The 23,473-nt window shown below is 38.3% G+C and overlaps 1 protein-coding gene across 1 annotated transcript in view; it reads right to left on the reverse strand.

Moving 5' to 3' along the window:
- Positions 1–1,163: 1,163 nt before the first annotated feature.
- Positions 1,164–23,473, reverse strand: part of TEX264 (testis expressed 264, ER-phagy receptor) — a 184,932-nt gene continuing 162,622 nt past the window's right edge. The window contains exon 7 of the mRNA XM_063291934.1: positions 1,164–3,665. Within this exon, the coding sequence (XP_063148004.1) occupies positions 3,343–3,665 (323 nt within the window). The 3' untranslated portion in view covers positions 1,164–3,342. The remainder of the gene's footprint in view (positions 3,666–23,473) is intronic.

A 23,473-nucleotide genomic window follows, 5' to 3' on the forward strand; every position in this document is an offset into this window, starting at 1 on the left:
CCATGTTTCACAATGTCTCCAAGCAGTCAAAGTGGCTCTGTTCATATTGCTTGTTAACTTTCAGGCAAAGACAAAACCTTTTCCAAAGCTTAACGTTAGAGAAAAGAAGAATGGAAGAAAAAAAAATCATTCATTTGTGCTCCCATAAAAAAAGACAGGAAAAGAGAACCTGTTCTCTTTCAGCATGAGAAAATTGCCCATGAAACACTTGTACAGAAGAACATTTTGACTCATTAACGTAAGAGTATATTAGAAGGTACAGGAGGGATCTTCTGTTTGAAGATATTTATTTATTTATTTATTTAGGTTGGCCCTGCTTTCTGTTTGTGAAAAACCTGCAAATCAGGGAAACAGCTTTCTAGTCTATGAAAGAAATGTTTTTCTTCCCAACATGCTAGTTTTCAAGTGTGCAAAATAGCCCCCACAATCAGAAACAAGGTTCAATTACTGTACGTATCTGCCTTGAAGACCTTGTACGTATCTATAAAATATTGCTAACAAATAAACAGCACGTTCACTTGTGCTTAAGAAAAGAATGTATGTGTATAGGCACATGCAAAATGGCCAATTTAGATGCCATTTCCTGTAAACACACACACGCGCACACACACAGCCTCACACTTGCAGGTTATAAACATGTATGAGTATACATATTCATACATGGAAACACATACGAGGATGTGCAGTGTTTGTCCACAAACGTGTGAGACAAGCACATAGACTTTATCACAAAACTAATAATGTGCAAAATGTTCCAGAAACAGGATGGTTGGAGGAACATCCCATCCTTTCTCCAGACCACACTGATCTTCAAGGGCAATCCAGCAGTTTTGTGGAAGTAGGAAATCTTCCAGAAGTAGGAAGTGATTTTTCTGGAAGTAAATCTTCTACAGTAGGAAGTAGTTTGAGCATGGCCCAGCCCTGAAGATTTACCTCCAGAAAGTTGCTGCATCAACCCTAGAGTGACCAGACTGGCATAGTCCAGACGAGTGAAAGAAGATGCTGGAGACACAATGTTTGCACATGCCTAAATGAAACATCATAATCCAGTAAAAATACTTTGATACTGATATATTGCTTCCTTTTCCTCATTCGGAAAAGAAAGAAAGAAAGAACGAAAGAAAGAGAGAAAGAGAGAAAGAGGGAAAGAGGGAAAGAGAGAGAGAGAAAACAGAATTTTTGTCATGTCAAATGAACTCTGGGGACTGGCATAGTACACTAATATCTATATGCCGCCTCCTCATTTCCCTGTATCCCTATAGTTTTGATATATAGGATAGACAGAAAAACATATAGCAAGTGCATAAATGGTGTCATGTCTAATTTAACCTTAAGCCTGAGCACAAAAGTATAGGTAGAACTACAGACATGAGCAGGCATAGAAGCACAAGACATTCAAGCATGTCTAAAGAAATTGGAATGCACACAATTTGCACACAGATACAAGGACAGAGAGACATTGTCAACAGGCACTCTGGACTACCTGTTCAGGAGCCCTGCATAAGAGAAGCCACTGAGTGCTAAAATGAGACAGTTGGAAGATTTTCATTCAAACAGTTCCATGCTACACTCCAAGCATCTGATGCACAGTGCTGATTTGGTTTGTTACGCTAAATCAGAATTGGGAGTATATGAATATAAATTTAAGCATTAGGAAATAAAAAGCTAAACAGGAAATTGAGACCTTGGAGGCAACAACAACAGAGCACAAAGAGGAAAGTAAGCAATTGTGATTGCTTGGGGAGAGGGAGCAAAATAGCCTTATGGACCACAAAGCTCAAAGAAGACCATTCTAACACTGCATTCCATTGATTATCCTCCAGGCTAAGTCAATGCTCAGAACAAGGCAAGTCTGAAGAGGGCTAAATGTTGAATTCCTCTACCACTGTATGGATCCAAATCCATTAAGAAAGAGAGTGGGCCATTGATCTCTACAAAGAGGATGCAAGCAAGAGAACCATGAATGTGCTGGGGAGGAGCAAAATATTTCAATACTTCATCCCTAATACATAGATATTAACATTTTCTTCAACTTGATGTCTTGATGGCTTCCTCAAGCTACAATAATGGAGCTGTGAGGATTCAAACTATTTGACACATTTCTCAGCTACTGATTCCTTAGTACAAGAGCTTTGCTAGAGATTCAGGAGTGACAAATTTGGTTCAGTACCTCAGGATACCATCTTTATGGAGACCTGTTTGTTCTGACCAAGCATTCAGAAGTATTGCCAGTGCAAAAAGATGAACATCGCCATTTCATCCTATTGTAAGAGGTGTTCTGGAATTATGCTGGAAGAACTCAGTTTCACCAACATACAACACACAACGTCATAACATACGATAACTTTCAGCACTGCTTCACACACTGGGTCAAATCCTCTATGGTTACCTCAGTACCTGAGTCTTCTGCCACATTACAGCACTGAACCTGATCTTGTCCTACACACAATTACTACCGCATCACAATCTTGAAGTACTGGCACATGCAACGGGGTCACCTACTGCATCATTGGCTTGCTTTGCTATTTCTCATTCTCAGCAGTCTCTTTTCTGAAACTGCAGAAAAAGGGCACCATTAATGCTAGTGGTGATAGCTTCTTCTTTCAGATGGACTCTTTCACATAAGAAACTAGAGAAGGAATTTTATTTCCAAAAATACTAAATGTAACTATCAAGAACTTGGTTTATTCCATGATCATGGAAACCAAAAGAAAGAGAAAAATTGCACCAATAATAGAGGAAAATGGAGCAGAAACATGTGACTCATTGGGATTACACTAACCCTGCACGTAAGCTTTCAAAGGGACACTATTAATTGTATTACTAATAAGGAGAATTCATATGCTGCATTTATGATAAAAGCATATATGAAAGTCTGCACTATTCTTCATTTTCAATTATCAGTGCTACAGTTCTTTGGTCTTAATAGATGTAGCACCAATTCAAGTGTGCATGTTGCAGAAAAAAAGCCAATCTGGGGTCAAACAAGATAGAGTGCAAGAAGAAGTAAAATGATGCCAAGACCAGGGACAGTCTATGTACAAACTTATATCTGCTGGTTCAAGTAGAACTCACCACCACCACTGCATGCCATCGCACTTCCAATTTCCTATTGCAGCACACATCCTTAAGTCTGGCTACAAAGTGTGATAGGCAGTGAGTGTTCTACTGAATATAATTTCCTCTCCTTTATCACTCTCCAAATATTTGTTTGCAGACAAAATGTAGCACAGCTCTCTATATGGATCAGTAACCGAAATCTTTTGGCTGGACAGAAAAGAATCAAGAACTATTATCAGTTTCTCTTTTCAGTCCCTAAAAAATATGAGTAAACAGATAACTTTATTCTTCACCCCTTTTTTCCTCTGGGGCAATAGGCTCCTTGGTCCACTTGACTTGGGTGGTGTCCTGGTCTTCTGCAGAACCAAGGTCACATGACAGACCTGCCATTCCATCGCCATCACCATGGCCTTCCATGTCCAATTCTTCAAAGGAGGAACCACTGGCCCCTGATCCACTGTAGCTGTGCTCACTGTGATTATCTGCCTCCTCTCGACTGTGGCCAGACACGAAAGGAGATAAGATGGAGGTAGCCACTGAAGTCTCACTGATGTCCGTTGTGGCTTCGAGGCTGACAGAGCTTGTCTCGCTCATGGTGTCCATACCTTTATTTAAAATTAAAACAGACAGTTAATACCAAAAGGAGACAACAAATTCAGAAAAACATATATCCACAGCAAAAATCCTCCCTTGCATTTCTCTGAAGGTACTTTAAATTCTTCCATCATTAAGACACACAAACCATACAAATCCATTGCACTAAAAGGTATCCAACATATCTTCAGTCTCCACTATAAGAACATGGGGTAATATAAGCAGCAAAAGCCCCAAACTGGCCCCATAGCTTCACCAAATTCTTATATAAAGTGAAAATATTTCTGGGATCACTTCCTATGAATTTATGACTCTTAGGATTTTCATTGGATCTATCCTAAGGCTAGTTATCCTGTGGGACCAGTACCTATCAAAACAGATATAAGGACAATATGTAATTTTCAGCCAGATACATGGATGTCAAGATGCTCTAAATTCCCCCAAACTGCAACTGCAAAACTGACAAGTATAATTAAATAAAACTTTTTTAAAATGAATACAATTTAAGCCATATATCTAAAAGAACATAGGCACAATTATTGTTCTATGTACAGTATGTATTCATACCAAATTCACTCAAAAGGCAGACAACCACAAATTTAAGGCACATCCTGCAGAGGGAGGGAAGGAGGGAGAATTCTGTGTAATGCCCAGCTTTCTCCATCTTGTCATGTTAGGACTGCTAACTTCGGCTGCACCTCATCCTGGAGATCAACCTCCCTCCCAAGAAATGTCTGCATGTGACACACACAATATATGTGTGTGTGTGTGTGTCTGTCTGTCTGTCATCTATCTCTGTCAGAAGCCATATTCCTCCCCACAAAACAGAGTCAAAACAAAAATAATTTTTATTAATATTATTAATCAAAATCACTGCCTATAAAAATAATGTATATCATTCATAAAACTGATTGATCCTACATTTGCATTTCTTATACACAGAGATGCACACAAGTACACACAGAAACATTCCTGTCCCTCCTTTCAACAGGAACAGCAAAAACAGAGAATAAAACAAAATGGATATGGGAGTAAAGGGAAGGGGAAGTTGAATGAGAAAAGGAAAAACAAAAAGGAGAGAACAAATCTGATGAACAGGAAGCAAATAGATGAAATAACTGAACAAGGAAGGAAACAAAAGAGAAGCCCTTACTATAAAATGTAAAAATCTTTGAATTGTGCTCAACTCCTGGTGACTTATTGGACACTTCCAGATAGCTTTCTTGGCAGCAATACATTTGTTTTTCAACTTCCCAATCTAGTTTATAGCGCTGCTGTTTTCTGATGGTCTCCCACCTAAGTACTAATCAGATCTGAGCCTATGTAACTTTTTAGGTCAACTAAGGTCAGCCAGATGCTGCTACTCACTTAGCTTAGGCACTATAGAAAGGGTTAAATTCAACAGGCAAACAACCGCTTGCTAGTAACTTTGCTAATAACTGCTCATCTTCAGGCTACCCTTCAAAGGCATCCATGCTTTTCAGCAGCAGTCTCTGCAGCCATTTGCAGCCGTGCTTATTTCCTTGTTTATATAGTACTTTTATTCTTAGTAAATGCAAGATGAAACCCCCTACTCCCAGTTCACAAGAATTGGGGGAAAAGCCTCAACTTCAGTAAGGAGGTAATATCAGGCTTTCTGCTGAAACCTACAATTGCCTTCCCTACCTTTGAGAATGACAACAGTTCTCCCCTGTGTGCAGAAATATTCATCGGAAGCGAACATGACTGTCCTGCCAATAACCTTCTTTTCTACATTAGAATCCTGAAATAACAACTTCACAGCATTCTTCAAATTCTGTAGTTCAAGGAACAATATAATAAAGCCTTATTTTAATAAGCATGAGGAGAATCAATTTGGTTTAATGTCAGGGTCAGATTATGGCCAACTGATGCCCTAAGCACAGCCCAACAATGGTGTTGGCAGAGTGCTTAGAAAGCATTTGGCCCAGGAGAGATCAGAAAAGTCACACACCAGGCATTTCTATAAAAATAATTTTATTTACAGAAAGCAAACATATTTAAAGGCTGTTTGCTGAGAGGAGAGATTTCTCTCAGTTGCATACTCTCTGCAAGCCTACACAGAAGGGAAACTGAAACTAAAAACAAGTCCAGGCAAGTTCTTCCCTTAGGCAATGCAACCATTAACACGTGAAAAGGGGACAATTAAATTCAACCTCTTCACCCGGCCAAAATGATTAGTTACCATAGTAACCTTAATCTGTAGTACAAAACATATTAACAAATGGTGCCCCTTGACATAAGGGAAATTCTCACACCATGAGATGGAAGCAAATGTGTTATCTGATGACACATTCAAACCAAACTTTTAAACTCTAGTTACTTGCCATGGCAAAGAAAACTTTTTTTTTAATAATGTAGATTCAAGTCCAACACAGCAGATAAAGACTATTACAAAAATAAAAAAAAAAGATTAAAGTCAAGTGTGGCAGTGAAAAAGTTGGGGGGGGGGAAGCATTGTGGCAACCCCCCCTTCCCTTAGTGCCCTCAGCACATGCTTATTTTCCTTAATGGTTAATCCAGGGCTGTGTAAGATGCTGGGCTAGAAACAGGGAGACTGTGACTTCTAGTCCCACCTTAGGCATGAAAGCTGGATAGGTGACTTTGGGTCAGTCACTCTCTCTCAGCCCAACCCACCTCACAAGGTGGTTGTTGTGGGGAAAACAGGAGGTGGGGGCATTAAGTATTTACACTGCATTGAGTTGATAAAAAATAAAGTCAGGATATAAATGTAATAAATACTCTGACTTAAGGTTTAGTCTCTCTCAGGAAAAAGGAGTAAAATCATCCTGATTAGGTGTTAGTGTAACACTCTTTCATTCAAAATTAATACACAATACAAACTTGTCCTTTATGGCACTAATCTTTCTGCTCAATGTTCTGGCCTAAGGTTGTTTATCCAAAACTGGCCTGATAGCAAATTCAAGTTTGTTCAAATGTACTCCCTTTGAAGTACCAAAAATACTATTTGTCAGGCTCTATATATTGGTTAATATATCTCAAAATGTCCTTCTAACCTCAGAAGTTCTATTACACCACATTTGGCTAAGCCAAACTTTTCTGTTTCAGAGGAAATGTTGGTAGTGAAGTGCATTTTGATTGCCCTCTACTGGATGTTTTCTCAAGCAAGTCTCTTCAGTGTTTTCCCTTAACTGATTAATGCCATGCTTTTTTTCCTCAAGTGGATTCAAGGCTTAGAACAAAATTTCAGAAAAAGAACCCAAACATTTTCCATTTTCCAATGTACCTAATGTTTTTTTCAACAGCATTTAATAATAATTAAATAGAAAACGTATAAAGAGTGAGATAATGGAATTCCACCCAAAATGGCACAACAGAGACAAATGGTTGGACATGTATCCTATGACATCTAATCTAAAAAAATAAAAAGGTTTATGTTCAACACCAAAGTCTGCAGTATGGATTTCCTCCATACAGTAACTAATATTCCATAAAGAAACAATCTAAAACACACATGACTGAAAAGAGGACTTGGGTGGAGAATTTTCTTTTGACATGACTGAACAATTCTCGAATTGTAAGTGGGAAAGCTTCCAGTGGCAGCCAAAAATGTATCTTTGATCTACATAAAAGAAATTGTACCTACTTCACATTGAAAAAAAAAAGGTTACAGGCTTACCCAGCAGGGATATGGAAATATTTTCAAGTATCCCATGCGTAATATTTAAGTATCTACTTGCTCAGCCTTCAAAACAGCTCTCATCTTCTGAAAAAGAAGGAGCACTCTATTTTGTTCCTTATGGTATGTACCATAGCTCTAAATAAATAAACAAGGACAGCATACTTCACTAGAACCACTTTTTCCTGAAAACAACGCAGTGGTTTAGACACATGCTGAAGAGACATGACCTTCACAGAGGAACGTTCCTAGATTTAGAACGAACCCATTATTAACATATATAAATGAAGACAGCCATAGTCTGGGCCCTCTAGAACTTTCAGTTGGCTCTTCTCGGTCTAGTAACCCTCAAGCACTAAAACTCTCCCCAGTTCTTTGTGTATGATTGTAAAAGACCCCTTTGATTAATTTTTATTGGGTTTTAGTGGCTCTGAGCTACCCTTGTTTGCTCTCATTTTTCATTTGAAAATAAAAAGCTCCTTAATGTTACCAAATAAGTAAGCGGCCTGGAGACCTGAGTGATTTCAAATGACGCCCCATTCATTCGTTGTATGCTTTGGAGACATTACATCCAGCTCCCTGCACTTCCACAAAGGAGCCAAAAAACTGTCCCTTCCAGCACTTTTGTTCCCAGTCACGAGTGACGTATGAGGAACAAAAAACTTTGTATTTTGGGAACACAGTGTGCCTAAAGCTTAGTGTGTGCTTGCTTCATCAACAGACCCAAACAGAAGTTCAAATGTTTGATGAAAAGTTGCCTGCTCCTTTCACCACAGACTTCAAAGTGCAAGCACTTTTGATGTTGTTGTTACTCGTGGAGTTAAGCCCTTTTTTGTGATTCACCTGACAGAGAGCTAGCCCTGTTACCTGTCTACCATAAAAGGTGCATAGATCTATTTCCTTCCTACTGGAATCAAATGAGGTCAGACAAGGGCAAAGTTTGGAGATCACAGAACTTTTTTTTAAAGTGCATATATTTTATATAGTAATACAGTATCTAATCATGGCTTCTTTCAGCAGAACTGTCATACAGCTCACAGCTCTGTAACACAACACACATTTTGCATTCAGTAGTTCAAAGTTCAGGACAGGACATTTTTAATTAAACCAATTTTTGGTAGCATGGCTGGGAAAGATCCATTTCTGAGACCCTTGGGGTTGATTTTATATATGCCCTCAAGCAGACTCTGACATTGGTGGGCTCCAAAAAGCCTCTGGAAGGCTTTCTATGTCTCATTTGATGATATGTGGAAAGCATAGCACCACCATCTTGCTGTTTTAGTTATGCAGTATGGATTATAAAGCCAGATAGCCATGTATTCTCTTGCATGCTCAAATACTCATTTTGACGTAACTTGAAATAATTATTTACTGTCTAATTTGGTGTAATTTTCCAGCATTTTTTGGAGAACGAAGACCTCTTTCATTTATAACTCCAACAGCCCCTATTTGATGCATGATCACTGACATTGGAGTTTCAACCATAACCACGAGTTCTTTTGCTTGAAAAGTAACATTTGGGAAGGTGCCAGAGAGAGTCAGTAGGAGAAGTATACAAATAGCAAAGCTAAATACATTCACCGTACAAGTTTCTTCTGAGAAGCAACACTCCCCTCCCAAAAGCAACACATTTTAATGCATGTTACATACATGGGTTCCAATCCCAGACTGGGTACCTTCTCCAAAAAGCATGAGATGACATTCCCTGACAAAGGCTGCAAGATCCAATGGAAGTGGAAGCTCATTCTCCACAGACCTTCCTGTGTTGCCCCTTTTATTATTTGGGGAGGATAATTTTAAGTGACAAAAATTTTAAAAAGAGGCAAAGTAAAAAGACAAGAGGCAAAGTAAAAAGATTTCCTCTTCTGTACTTGCAATGATCCAAATTCAGATTAGGCTGGTGTGTGCATATAGTTTAGTAAATAACACCTGAATAATGTGTAAAACATTTAGTTATCCTTGGTTTATGGAATCTCAAAAGTTCTGTAGACAAAATAAATGTTTCACATTCAGTGAATTCAGAATAGGAGTTAGGTCCTAGACTTCACTCTGAGGCTGACACTGTTATTTGACAGATACTATTAAAAACAGTGCATTATGGAGGGTACCAGTGTCAGAGTCTGCTTGAGGGAATATACAAAAATAAGCTGGGTGTTTTGTATGCTCTCTTCTAGACGGTTTGCAGATCTCAGTGCATCAGACACTCCAATATGATTCAATCCTATGGTATTCTGTGTGCACTATTATGAAACTATAATTTTATGTCCTGGCCCAGCTTTCCTCTATTTAATTCAAATGCCCACTGACACTCAATATCAGGAGAAAACAAAACAAAACAAAACAGCTCTAAACAAGGAAGAGGGAAGGAATCTTTTATAGTCTCCATATTTCACTTTTCCATCAAGAAGACTCATCGATAGTCATACATTTTAAACTCTCGGCAAGTGCTTGTCAATAAAAGAAACAATAAAACAATGATGTTGGATACTTGGCAGCTCAGACAAAGTGCTCCAAGAAATGCAAACCCATACAAAGGACCTGAAGAGCCCACAGCTGACTGGGTTTCCAAAACCACACCGTCCTTTCATGGCTTCTTCCATAGGAATATGATCCTGTAGGGAACAAGTGGCTTCAATTCACACAAAGTTGAAAATATTCTTTCCACTTTGTCTCTTGAACTTATGGGGTGTGTGTAAACATGAGCTCCATTTCACTTTTAATACATTCCATAGCGTCACATATCTCTTGAGTATAATGTGTGCCTATTACTGCTATCATAACTCTCTTTATACACTAACAAAGCAGAAGTAAATGTGGGATGCAGTAAACTTAGAAAAGTGCATCAAATCAGAGTAGAACAGCTGAACATGGCAGAGGAACAATGATCGTCCTTCCTTCAATTAGAGCATGGATCTAATGAACAAGGTGTGCATTTGAAAAGGTCACTGTGGATTGCAATTCAAAATTGCAAAGGATACTCAGGGATTTGGAATGATGAACAGAAGAGCACAATTTCAGAGGCAATGGATCCATGAAGAAAGGAAATCTGTAGAAGTGAATGAGAGGTGCTTGGCACCCATCTTTTCTCTGCCTTTTGTATACAGAATCATTTTCCTTTCATTCATGAGCATAAAACTGACATTTACTTAAACAAAATCTTCAGTATTTCTCTGCACAACTGTCATTATGAAGCTGGCAGAGATTATTCCCAAACAAGATTCTCACAGGTGATTTCTGCCCAAGGGGACAAGTACATGGAAACTCCAGCAAAGCCTGGAGAAGAAATAAGTAATGAGAAAAGTAGAAACTGAAACCCAAGACAGACAGTACATTTTCACATTCCCTTGAGAAGGAAGAAAAGATGAGGACTTCTTGCCTGGGGTTATGGTGTTTTACAAGCATATCAGGTACTGAAATATTTGCCAACCAACTCTGTCAAAGCTAATCTGACACTGTAAAGATAATTTAATGGTCCATGTAGTCTGACGAGCAAAAAAAAAAAAAAGGTTCAGGATCTATCATTGTCTGCTCACGTCAACATCCTATGCAGATCATAACAGATACTAAATAGACTGCATATCCTTGCAATGAAACCATATTATTCTGAATTAATAAATGCTCAAATATTGTGTTTTGCTGCTTTTACCAATACTATATTCATTGCAGCTAGGACATGAACAATCAAAGGAAGAGACATAGGTGCTGTACTTCTCTAATAAAGACAGTTTTTACTAACTAGTATCTGCCAACAGAAAAATGTGCTCATATCAGAATACCTAAATCCTGGGAAAGGCTTGAGGTTGAGAAGGGCAGAGGAAGCTTGGGGGGTGGGGGTGGGCATCGTATGGAGGGGAAAATTATGCCAGTAGAAGCATAATTTTCCCCTCCATAGAGGGGAGTATAGTGGGAGATGAGGGTCAGATAAGGAAGAGTGATTTGAAATTTGTGCCCAATCTTTGCTTCTGGACTCAAGATCTCTACTCAGGATCCAGGTATCTGAATTGCTAGGAGTCTTGGGCTCAGACTGATGTTGTTAAACACCAGGACTATCTGTAATCAATCTATCCTCATCATTGTTTAATCATGGACAACAGGGCAGATCTAACATGTACCACCAATATCTGGCTGGACAAAGATGGGACTGGGGTATCCCCTATCCAAGATATGCCTAGCCAGGTTCTGAGTGCTGCATCCCGCTGCATCCCTGAGTACTGATACTTCATCAGGAGACCTTCATGGTTTTAACAGCAATACTAGAAAACTATCACCCTCTTCCCCAAACTCCCCTTCAGCACATCTCAACCATTGCAGAATTTGCCAGTTTGTTTCCAGATTCTCATATACTGTCTCAGTCTTTGCCTCAGAGTTACATGAAATCTACTCCTCAGCAGCACGGTATTTTTAATAATGTCACCAAGACAACTAAAAAAGAGCCAAACATATATACATATGTCACGTTAACAGCAAAGTCCAGGAATTGCTATGATGACAAAAGCTGAGATGATAAAACTGCCCTCGGAAGCCATTCATCCTTTTTAGTTCTGATGTTACCTTGAGTTATGATGATGAATATAAAAGGAACACTTTTAACTTTGAAGAGAATTAATATTACACTGTAGTATTACAATTATTGTACTATTACACGGCACTAACATTGTTAGAAAATGAAGTTAATCTTTTTTTCTTTTTATTATATTGTTATAAATCTTGATACATTGTATGGATTCAATACAGTGATGTTTATAAGATGTGATTAGGGATTATTAACATTCTATTATTTAACTAGCTTAGAATATTAAAAATACAAAAAGGAAAGAAAAATCTATCAATATTAATTACCATTTAGGATGTCAATATTACAAGCATAGAATTACAGATGGATCACCAGTCTGCTACTCCTTGGAGTGGCTGCATTCCTTTTCTTTAAGGAGGTGCAGATAAGTGCTTTATTCATGCCACCTGCACCCTCCAAAGCATCTTTTCACTTCAAATCCAATGTGCTGCATAGCTCTATTATTTTAAAACAGAGATCACCAAGAAACCCATGTGAAAAGGTAATTTAAAATAATAATAATAATGCAGTATAATTCCAAAACAGAAGAAATACAAAGATGGTGTATTTTACAGTGTGGTTTGTAGAGATCAGGGCAAGTAACTGTTATCCAAAAGTTCTTTTTTTTTCCAAATAATTTTTATTAAGAATTATAAATGAAAAGAGTGAAAGCCAATACAAACTACAAAAAATACAAAAGAAAAAGAAGGGAGGAGATATGGAAAAGAAAAAAGGGGAAAAAAGAGAAAAAGAAAAAAGAAGTAACTTCCCAGCAAGTAAAAACAATTTTAATAGCTTACCACCATCTCTAAATACAACATAATCTCTCTTCTCCCCATAGCTCATCTCTTAAGTAAAAAACAAAACAAAATGCAAATGCTTTGTCAATCATTCTTTGTCAGCAAAAAGTCCAGTAAGGGCAGCCAGATATAACTATTTTCCTCCTTCAGCTCCGATTGAACAAGCCAACCTTGTATTCCTTCTCTGAGTTTTTTTAAATATTCTTTAACTCCTTCAAAGAGTCCCAGAGGTAGTTTGTTGGTCATCCATGTTTCAAGGCAAAAATCTTTCAAAACTTTAACAGATTTCTTTTGTATATCCAATAAGTAAAGTTTATCCTTTTGCTTATCACTTTTAATAAAGTCCTTCAAAACCTTTTGTATCCAGTAAGAAAAAATTATCCAAATCAGATTCCTGGTTTGATATCTGTACATCTCCTTTAGGGAATAAGTTCCAAAAAGATCCATCAGATCTATTTGTGTTACATTTAAATCCCCCTTCCAGGTAATTTCATAAACATCCATTGCAACTTGTTCTTGTTCTATATCTTCATTACAACACACTCTGTCCATCTTGTCAAGCAATTGATCCATTCTATCAGGAAGTTTAGTAGAAAAATATTCAAAAACATGCAATATAGAGTTCTGCTCCATATTCTTTATCTGCTCCATTTTCTTTATCCTCTAGCTCCCTTTAGTGTCCAACCTTCAAGGTCTCCTTATTGTGAAGAAGCCAAAACAACTGCCATTTTCCCACAAGAAAATATCTTCTGATTATTTCAAAGCTATAATTTCAAATCCCTCTGACCCCTTAATCCATTGTTAACTTTCCAGAATCCATATAATAAGCATCCTTTTGCTGCATAGCCCTCAAAATAATATGTTGTCAAAGCTTTTAAATCAAATTTACACCATCGTTCTCTAAGGAGGACAGAACTTACCTGATGAAAACAGTAAAATCTTGCTAGTCCGAAGAGCCTTAATCTCTCCAGTAAACAAACAAAAACTAATAATCCAAAAAAGTGATTAAGAAATGAGGCTCTGTCAAACTTAATGTTCGTTTTTTTTTCATGTCAGAAGCACCTACCAAGGCGCTTCTGTATTGAAAGGATTTGCCAGTGATGTCACCGTTGCCTGGAGGATGCCTGAGGGGGCTCCTTTCATGTCCCTGTTATTTTCCCACCAAAGTGGTACCTATTCATCTACTTGCATTTGCATGCTTTCGAACTGCTAGGTTAGCAGGAGGTGGGACAAGTTGATGGGAGCTTACTCCATTGCCCGGCTTGCGCTCTTGGGTTTTAAACTGCTGAGCTGCCAATCTTAATGATCCTCTGACTCAGCGTCTTAACCATTGAGCCACTGCAGTCCCAATGTTCATAAAAGGCTGCTTTGTGAGTGTGAGCTTGATGAAATCCTGACTCCCAGCCACTCCACTCATAAGCTGACTGCAAAATGGCAGTTTCCGCGGTCCACTCATGAGTAGCGGCTGACCGGAGTCATGTGGATAATCTCGATTATCTCTCCTTCTTCCACAGAGATTTCGCTGGTCAGCATCCAGCCGCGATTCTCCTTGCAAAGCTCTCCTGCTAACCAGCAGGACATCAGCTCACCATGGCTCTCACAGGAAGTCACTGTTATGTAAAAGTTCTCAAGACCCTGAGAAATGCTTCTTTAACCAGTTTTAGTCTGTTTCCACTTTTTCTTTATGCATTTACAGTCTGCAGCCATGACATTTTGTCTGTATAATTAGGGGGGAAAAATCAGTTTAATTGGACACCAAATTGCAAGGGACTTAGTAAACAATTTATACTGTGTGGATCTTGTGCAGCACTTGCAAGCATTACACAGATAGATGTGTTTTATTTGTTTATTATATTTGTTAACCAACCCAATCAGGTAAACCAAAGCAAAAATAACAGCAAAACCAACCACTAGCACATACATTATGCAAACAAGTAGATACATAATGTATAGATGAACACCCACCAGGCAATCAAGTGGAGCTAAATGTCCTAACAGCCAGGAACCACGCTGAGACAAGAAATAGGTCTCTAGTGCTTTATTACTGCTACATTAGACAGAAAATCCTAAAAAACTGAAGAAGCGTGGGAAAAACCCAGACAGATAAACCCCAAAGGTTAAGGCGGGTCTGATCTGTGTCTCTTTGAATGGCTGCTTAACTGCTCAGTACTATGCATGCGTTTTCCCCCCTGGATAGAGGCCCCCTCCTGCTCACCATCAGTACTCATGACATTAAACCCTATTTTTTTAACAATGTTCCAAAATAAATAATGCTCTATAATATGAGGAGCTCAAAGAGAAGGCCTTCCCCCATGTCCAAGTTCCAAGTCCCACATTCCTCATCATAGGGAGGAGAGGTTCTCAGGAAACATTCTTGAGATGACCAGACCAGACAAGGAGAGCTAACTTTGACAAGAAGGTGCTGATACATCTTAGTGCAGCACTGTAAAATGGTAAGTAATAACTAGGAATTTGAAGCTAACAGGAAACCAGTACACCAACCTCAAAATCAGTGTTATTCTTCAATGACAGGGTTGTCCCACTAGCAGTCTACAAGCAATATTATGGATCAATTGAAAGTTCCAAGTCATTTCCAAAGGTTGCCCCACATAGAATGCACTGCAATAGTCTAAGCACAGGGTGATCAGGTTGTGTATCACTATTGCCAGGCATCCTGGTCTAAATAGGGCTGCAACTGGTATACAAACCAAGGCCTCATGGCCATTGGGCTTTCACCTGCTCTTTAAGCCAGAACTGTCAGTCCAGAACAATTACCAAATTATGACTGACTGATTTGGAGAAAGAGCAAACTCATCCAGAGTGACTACCATGACTGATGTTAGAGGAATGCTGCAATGTTCATTGACAACAAAAAACTCAGCCTTGGAGGATTTGTGCTTGTTTTGCTCTGTCTTGATCCTGGCAGCCTCCAGACATTGGTACATGCTGTTCATGGCATCCCCAGCTTGATCCATGGTGGTGATCTATATTTGGGCATCATTGGCATATTGCTGGCATTTCACCCCAAACTGATGGATGTCCTTGCCCACTGAGTTTGTATAGATGTTAAATCATATAAGAGAAAGCACCAAACCGTGGAGTGCTGTTCCCCAATTAATACTTACAATCACCAGCTGAGGTAGGAAAGAACTACTGTAAAATGGTGCCCCCTATTCCCAACCCTTGCAAACGGTCTAGCAAGATACAATGGTTAATGATACCAAATACCACTAAGAGATCTAATAGAATCATGAGGAGAGCACACACAATCAATACATCAAGGTTTCAGTGAAGTTCATCAACCAGAGTGCCCTGTGCTGTTTCTGTCCCATGACCAGGTTTGAAACTTGACTGGCATGGATTCAGATAATCAATCACATCTAGGATTGTCTGTTTTGATAATTGTTCAAGAAAAATATTGTGAATATGACTATACCATAACTAACCATAACCCAATACTCTAGATAACATGGTTTTAAGGATGAAAGCTAGGGTTAGTGGTAAAAGTTTCCTCCAATATTCCCAAAACTTTTCTTTGATATCACTGCTGTAGAAACCTGCCCTGGAGCCATAGCAGTTTTGCTGAGATTGTGATGATACCTAGTATACTTGATGAGGGTGAAGTAGTTGGTAAATTTTGAAAATGTGGGCACTTGTCAATTATGTGACCTTTGCCAAGGCACACCACAAAGAAGGAATTGTCGTCTACTGGTGACACTTTAATTCCATAAACCAAACTCTTGCAGAAAAGCATGGAAATATCCATATATTTAAGCCTGGGTCAGGAAGTCATGCTCCATTCTGTTTTCTCCAAAATTTTACTTTCTGAAATGAAAGTAACAATTTAAAAGCAAAATGTCCAAAACATCTTGAAGGTCTTTGGAGAACAACTTTTTTTTTAGTGTTCACAGAAGGGTAAAGAAGAATGCACATGCTGGTAAGCAGAAACTAAAAGGAAACTGAGGAAAAAGGCAGGAACAATGAGTGTTTCCCATATAAAAATCTGTCTCAGTTGTAGAAGGTTCTAGCATGGGTCAATATGCAAGTCCATTATCCAGAGATGACAGAGACAAAACATTCTGATTAGTAACAATGATATTGTTCCACAAACAATTCAGATTGGGCCAAATGCAGACATCGCTGAGGACAATGTTTATTTGGGAAAGTTGCCTTCACTGTGAACTGCTTCTGTGTGTCCTCAATAACATCACCACATAATCAAATCTCATTAAATGCAGAAGATTATTTATTGAGACAAAGGGGTTTTTTTCAAACACTGAAGCTGCAGCCATCTGTAGTGCCAACAGACACACAGTTCGACTGTTACCTTTGAATGCCAAATATTAGGAGACACAGATTGCTTGAAAATATTCTATGAATGATTTATGATCCTTTCAGTTACCTCTCCACCCCCACCCCCAATTCTCCCAAAACTCACCCCTACCATTTCGGAGAGAAGGTACACATTACATATGTCCCCTGGTTTGACCAACTGTTAGCCTATTAACTTGCCCTGAAACTGAGGGCAAGTTAAGGACCAACATATTGAAATGGAAAGAAATAAGACTCAGGAGGAAGAGGCATTTCCTGCTGGTAAGAGCTGTTATGCAGTGGAACATCTGTTTGAAACAGCAGCCAACTCCTCATGCTGGATGTTTTAAATAGGGACTAGATGACCATCTGTCACTGTTTCATGGATTTCTCCCCTGAGCAGGGGTTTGGATTAGATGCCCTAGAGGTCCCTTCTAACTCATCTATTCTATGATTCTACGCAACTTTTATCACCTCTGAATCATTCCTCATTATGGCTATGCAATGCTTCAAGTTTAATCAAAAAAAGGTATTTTAGAGCATGTTGGGGGTGGGATGGAAGAACATAGCACCTTTCTAGAATACAGTTGTATTCTTCAAATAGCAGCTGCAGAATGAAGCCACACATTCCAGGAAAAGATGTAGCTGTTTTTAAGAGTTGCATCGCAATTGCTACATTTATCCCCCAGGGCTGTTCTACAGCATCTTTTTGGTGTTGGAGCACTGCACAACCCTATTGCTTACTATAGTTTATTCTATGCCCATAAATTATTTTTTGTTAAATTGAACTCTCTCTCTCATCACCTTGTCTTGGGAATTACAGAATCAAGAATGTACAGGTTCGAAGAGACCTTAAATATTGTCTAGCACAATCCCTTGGCCAGTGCAGGAATCTACTCCTACAGCATCCCCAACATAGGTGGTCATCCAGCCTCTCCCTCCAGCAAAAGAGAATCCACCAACTCCTGAGGAATTAGTGCCCAATGCAGAGGTGGGGGAGTGATGACATGTGTACAATACAAATGTTTTTGTTATGTATGTATGTATGTACATATGTATGTATGTAAGATTGTTACTATTATATATTTTGATTGTATCTGGCCTTAGGGCTGTAATAAACATGCTGTAGTTGTCGTACAAATGCAATCTTATGATTTACATACTTTTGTCAGACATTCTGAGGCAAGTAAATAATGTCGCATTTGCGTGATTTTGCCATTAAGGTGTGTGTAGCTATTTTGGCATCATCACCGTTCGCTGTGGTTGTCAGTATCCTGACACAGACTGTTCCACTGTCAATCAGCTCTTACCCATAGGAACTTCTGATATCCAACTGAAATCTGCTTGCTTGTTATTTATATCCATTGTTTTTTTTTGTCTCATCTTCTTGTGACAGCCGCTCAGATACTTGAAGAAATATCTAAGGAATTGCAGCACCACAAGGCACATGAAAACACTCCCTCACACACAGACTTAGCTGTCATATTTTCCCCTTCTCTTTTTAAAAAGAGAAAAAGACAACAAATGAAAATAGATTTAAAAAAAAAAACACAAGAAGAGCTTCACTTTTCTTCGCTAAGATTGTGAAGCCTCAGATTCTAGACCATCCTCTGCTTTGGAAGCTTACTGAGTGATTTTGGACCAGTTACTCTCTCTCAACCTAACTTGTTGTTGAAGGAAAAGTACTATAGATGAAAGGAATGCAGTGTATACCACTTTGAGCTCCTGAAGGAAAGTCTTGAGTGAGGTGAAAGTAGATACAATTATTGAAGAAAAAAATACACGACTGAAAAGCAAAGCTTGTTGTAATACTTCCATGAAAAGCATTTTGAATTTGCTTACTGATTTTTCCCACTTATTAATTTCAGTTCTGAGTCATTCTTTTTCTCCCCCCCTCTCCCCCCGCAATCTCTGCATCCCAGCTTACCTTTTGTGTCATATATCTGGAAATCTCAAAAGCTTACATGTCTTATAACTGAATCAGTCTTTTTAAATGCTCTAAAATAAACCCTAATTTATTTTAACTGCTAACAAGACAACCCTTTATTTTTTATTTTTATAGTAAAGGACAAATAGTCATGAACTGGTAACTATAAGGAAGGCTATTATGAAAGTGAGCAAGCAGTATCATGCAGTGAGGAATGAAACCAGATTTAAGGCCAGAGTGATTGAGTTCACAGCAGAACTACCTAGAATGCTGATTTTGCAATATGTGTGAAAATCTGTTAGCTGAAATAATGAAGAAATGAACAAATGTAAACAGAAGGAAACCATAGTCCAGCCCACTTGATACAAAGCAAGGTTTCACATGGGAAAAATGAGTCCTCCAAATCCATTTTGTGTCCTCTAGCACTCTGTCCAACTTCAGATATTAAAAATTGGAACACATGAAATCTTTAGCATAAATATAGGCTCAACACTAAACACAGAAATCTTGAAAATATCATGCAAGACCAGGGGCCATATATACACAGCCATCATGCAATTCACATTTGAGGTATGCAGTGTTATGCAGAGCACAGATAAGAGGTAAGCAACAGTGGGTAAGAAATTAATGGCACGCGGTAAGAAAATGAAACATAGTTAAGACAAGTTTATATCAGCACCATTCATGATATCTCCCCATATCTTTCTAACTCCTCACCTCTCTCTTTCTGAGGATAAATTTTATCTATCCAAGACTTTCTTGATTTTATCCTTCCTCTCAGCCCATTCACTCTTCCATACATTTTTTGCAACTCCATCCTCATTCATTCTCTCTCAATCTCAATCTCAATCTCATTCTCTCAATCAAACCTCCAAGTACTTCTTTCATACTGGTAACTCACTTTTGTATTCAATTCACATTTATTCAGAAATTAATGGCACACGGTAAGAAAATGAAACATAGTTAAGACAAGTTTATATCAGCACCATTCATGATCCATTCATTTTTGACCTTATCTCAACTTGTTTTACCACACACCCTTCTGAAGTACTGCATTTCCACTGCACTGAACTTATGTTTATATTTGTACTTACATGTGCAACTTTCACTTGTAATCACAGCCATTTTCACTTCTTTTGACAAAACATTGATTCCTTGCAGCAAACCATATACTATGCACTATCTTTCTAACAAACCTCATTTGCACTTAAAACTTCTTCATCTTTAATAAACATTCTACCAAGTAACATAAATTCACCTACTTGGTTTAGTTTTTCACCATTTATGTATAACTTGCAATCATTCAGTCCATTTTCTCTATTATACACAACCAGCTTGGTCTTTGATACATTATTTTTCACATCCCTCTCATTACATCATACAATCTATCAAACATTTGCTACATATTATTTGGGTTCTCAGCCAATAGTATAGTAAAGAACTGTGTAGATAAATCATTGTACATTCACCTACCACCACACCTCTACTATCACTACAAGCATTCCTTGCAGGGTTATCCATCAATACCTTAAACAACCATGGGGACATCACACATCCTTGTCTTACTTCCTGCTTAATGATGATCCATTTGCTAAATATTCTACTTACTCTCATGCATCCTTTACTTCCATTATATATCACTCTTACAGCAACTAATTTTCAATCCACATTCACACAAAACATTCCATAATTCATACCTATTTCCTTTGTCATATGCCTTCTCCACATCAACAAATATACAATATACTTCTTTTACCTTTTCGTATACTTCTCAGCAACCTGCTGAAGAGCAAAAATCTGGTGTTTGGGGGTGGGTGGGGTGAGTGTCTGGGTGTGTGGGTGTGTGTATGTATGGATGTATAGATAAATATCTATATCTAAAACAGACATCTAAGCGACTGCGTATTTCCCTTGTATTCTTCTGGATGGCAACATAGTGGGAGTATAACGGTAGGCAATATTCTGATGATGGACTGATTGCGTATGGCAAAGGTCCTTTGAAAAGCAGACAGCAAACCTGTATTGTTAGCAGTGGAGTAAGGTAAACACTTGAAATGCTAAGAAGGAAGAATTTGAAATTCTATTGGTTAGCCTAAATTTATGACAATGAGAACTAAATGATTCCATGTACCAAAAGAATATCAGACTCTGTCCTTAAAGAGGATTGCCAGTCCCTGGGAAGTCAAAGAGGAGCAGAAGTTAAGGCCTCCATCTAGAAGCCCTCTAAGTGGAGTAGAGTTTAGCAATCTATCATTTGACAACCAGAATTTCAAAATCCGTATCAGGCAATAAAATATAAAATCAGCTCAAAAATCACCTCCCAGAATGTATGTTTTTGAGAACTGCACTTATTTATGATTCCCGAGATGGCTGCATAAGCAGAGACTATGATTCTAATGCCCTTGGAGATGATCTTTGATTTCAGAAGACAGGAACAGGCTGGAATGAAAGTGATGGAGAGAACATGATCGTAAGAACTATGATCAGAATGCTGAAACTGAAGTTGTGAAAAGTAACAACTGACTTCCAAAGTAAGGGGCTGGAAGAAGAGAGAAAAGAGAAAATGTTATTCATAATTTTTTATGTGAGACATATCCACTTGAAGCAATCTCTGGATCAAGTTTGTTTGAGAAAGAGCCTCGCAATAATCACTATTCCAATGATTAAAGAACATTTGTCATCTGTAATAAGGAATATATTTTAATGGTATAAAAGAATATCTGAACATTCAGAAAGAAAGTCTTAAGAGAATAGTTTCATCATACCAGATGCTTTTTAAGAGGGCTAGATTTGTTATACAAGGTGAGAGGACTGAAATAACATTTACCTGAGTAGTATTCATAATCCTTATGAAGCTGTGCGCAAAACCTAATTGGAAAACTTTACACAAAGACAGTGATAGAACCTAAGGATCTCTCAGATCACCAGACCAAGGAAAGAAAAACATATTAATTCTCCATAGCCAGTGACACCAGTAATATTAATGCAAGCTACGGCTCAGGATCAGAAAATGTTAAAAGAATAAAACTGGAAAAAAATTATTCCCAGCTACTGGGTTTTGTTAGTCATAGTCTAACATAGTCTAATATCGTCAAGTTCTTCCATACAATTCTACAACCATCCTCTGTATTTATAAAGAAAAGAAAATCTTATCCCCTGAATATATTGACAGATAGCAACTAGGGTGTATCCAGATGAGGCAGGAGGATTGTGAAAGCACATGAACTTCTATCTTATTTCTTTCCACACACACATATACACAGATCTTTCAATAAAGAAAACAGAACAAGCCTTTTGATTGATAGCAATAGAGGTCCGCCATCTGGAAGCACTCACAGCCTATAAAATATACTCTACAGTAAAGCTTCTCATTAGAATACATCCTCTGGGCTTCTTAATGACAATAATATTGTTGCATATCACTAACTGCCATTTTGTAATGTGTACACATTCTCACTTAGAATGATTTTGAGGTTTACAAAATTTAGTTGCCATGTACATAAATGAAGCAGAGATACACACTATTTGAATAAATTAACTCATTTAATCTTACAATGAAGCCAGACATAACATAGCAAAGGAAAACAAGAACAGACCTTTAAATATTTAACTACTCTTGAGTTAACTCCATCATTCAAATATACATTTCCTTTTACCCAGGTAGTTTTCCATTCCATCACTTTCAAACATGTTTGAATCACCATAGTTAGCAGCTCTGGCCATTCAGGCAGACGTTATCTCTTGTGAGGAAAGATCTGTTCATTCTGGACATTGCTGTGATGTACCCCAAACTGAAGACAGAAAAGACATGGGGCAGACAGTTCAACCATTCATTGTCTCAAGCACAGAATAAGCCGCTAGATAAGTTGTTACATCCCGTATGTCAAATCATGCTAATAAACTACAGTAAGGGTTCCATAATCTTCCATTCCCACCACTATGGCTCAATTCCTAAAAGTCCAGCAAGGCAAAGAGTAGATCTGAAGCAGCACAGAGACTATTCAGCTAAAGAGCCGTGAACTAGCACATAAAGCAGGGAACTCGGCAGAATTACACTCAAAGTAGCTGGGCAGCAAGGGAAAAGCTTATAGCCTCACTGCTCCATCCCTTCCTGGAGTATCAGCAGGACATTAATCTGGAGTATTGTTGAGAGCTCCTTCCCTTTAGGGATTCAGAGGCAGAGATTTGGACTGCAACTTTTGATCTCTGCAATGACTTGCATTTATAACTGTCTGCGTCCACAGTTGAAGGGATGATTGTGAAAGATCTGCAGTTGAGCTGCATGTCCCATCAGGATTCAATGGGTCCCCTGATCTTGCAATATCCCAGGATGGCGTCTTTTCTAGAGTGGTTATTTCAGGGTGTCTGCCAGGATCCACTGCTTCCCCATGTATGCATTATAAATTATGAAGTGCTGAATACATGTCTGCCTCCTTTCCCTCCTTCAGAGCCAAAGATCCTTTTATAGGTCCTGTAGGTATGTAAAAGGGTATATAATTTTTAAAATGATTAAATAAAATGTACCAAAAGGTGCTATTAAAAGAATAACAGTATTTGTTGAGTAAGCAGTC

Source organism: Candoia aspera, chromosome 2 (assembly GCF_035149785.1).
Source record: "Candoia aspera isolate rCanAsp1 chromosome 2, rCanAsp1.hap2, whole genome shotgun sequence".
NCBI classification, from domain to species: Eukaryota; Metazoa; Chordata; class Lepidosauria; order Squamata; family Boidae; genus Candoia; species Candoia aspera.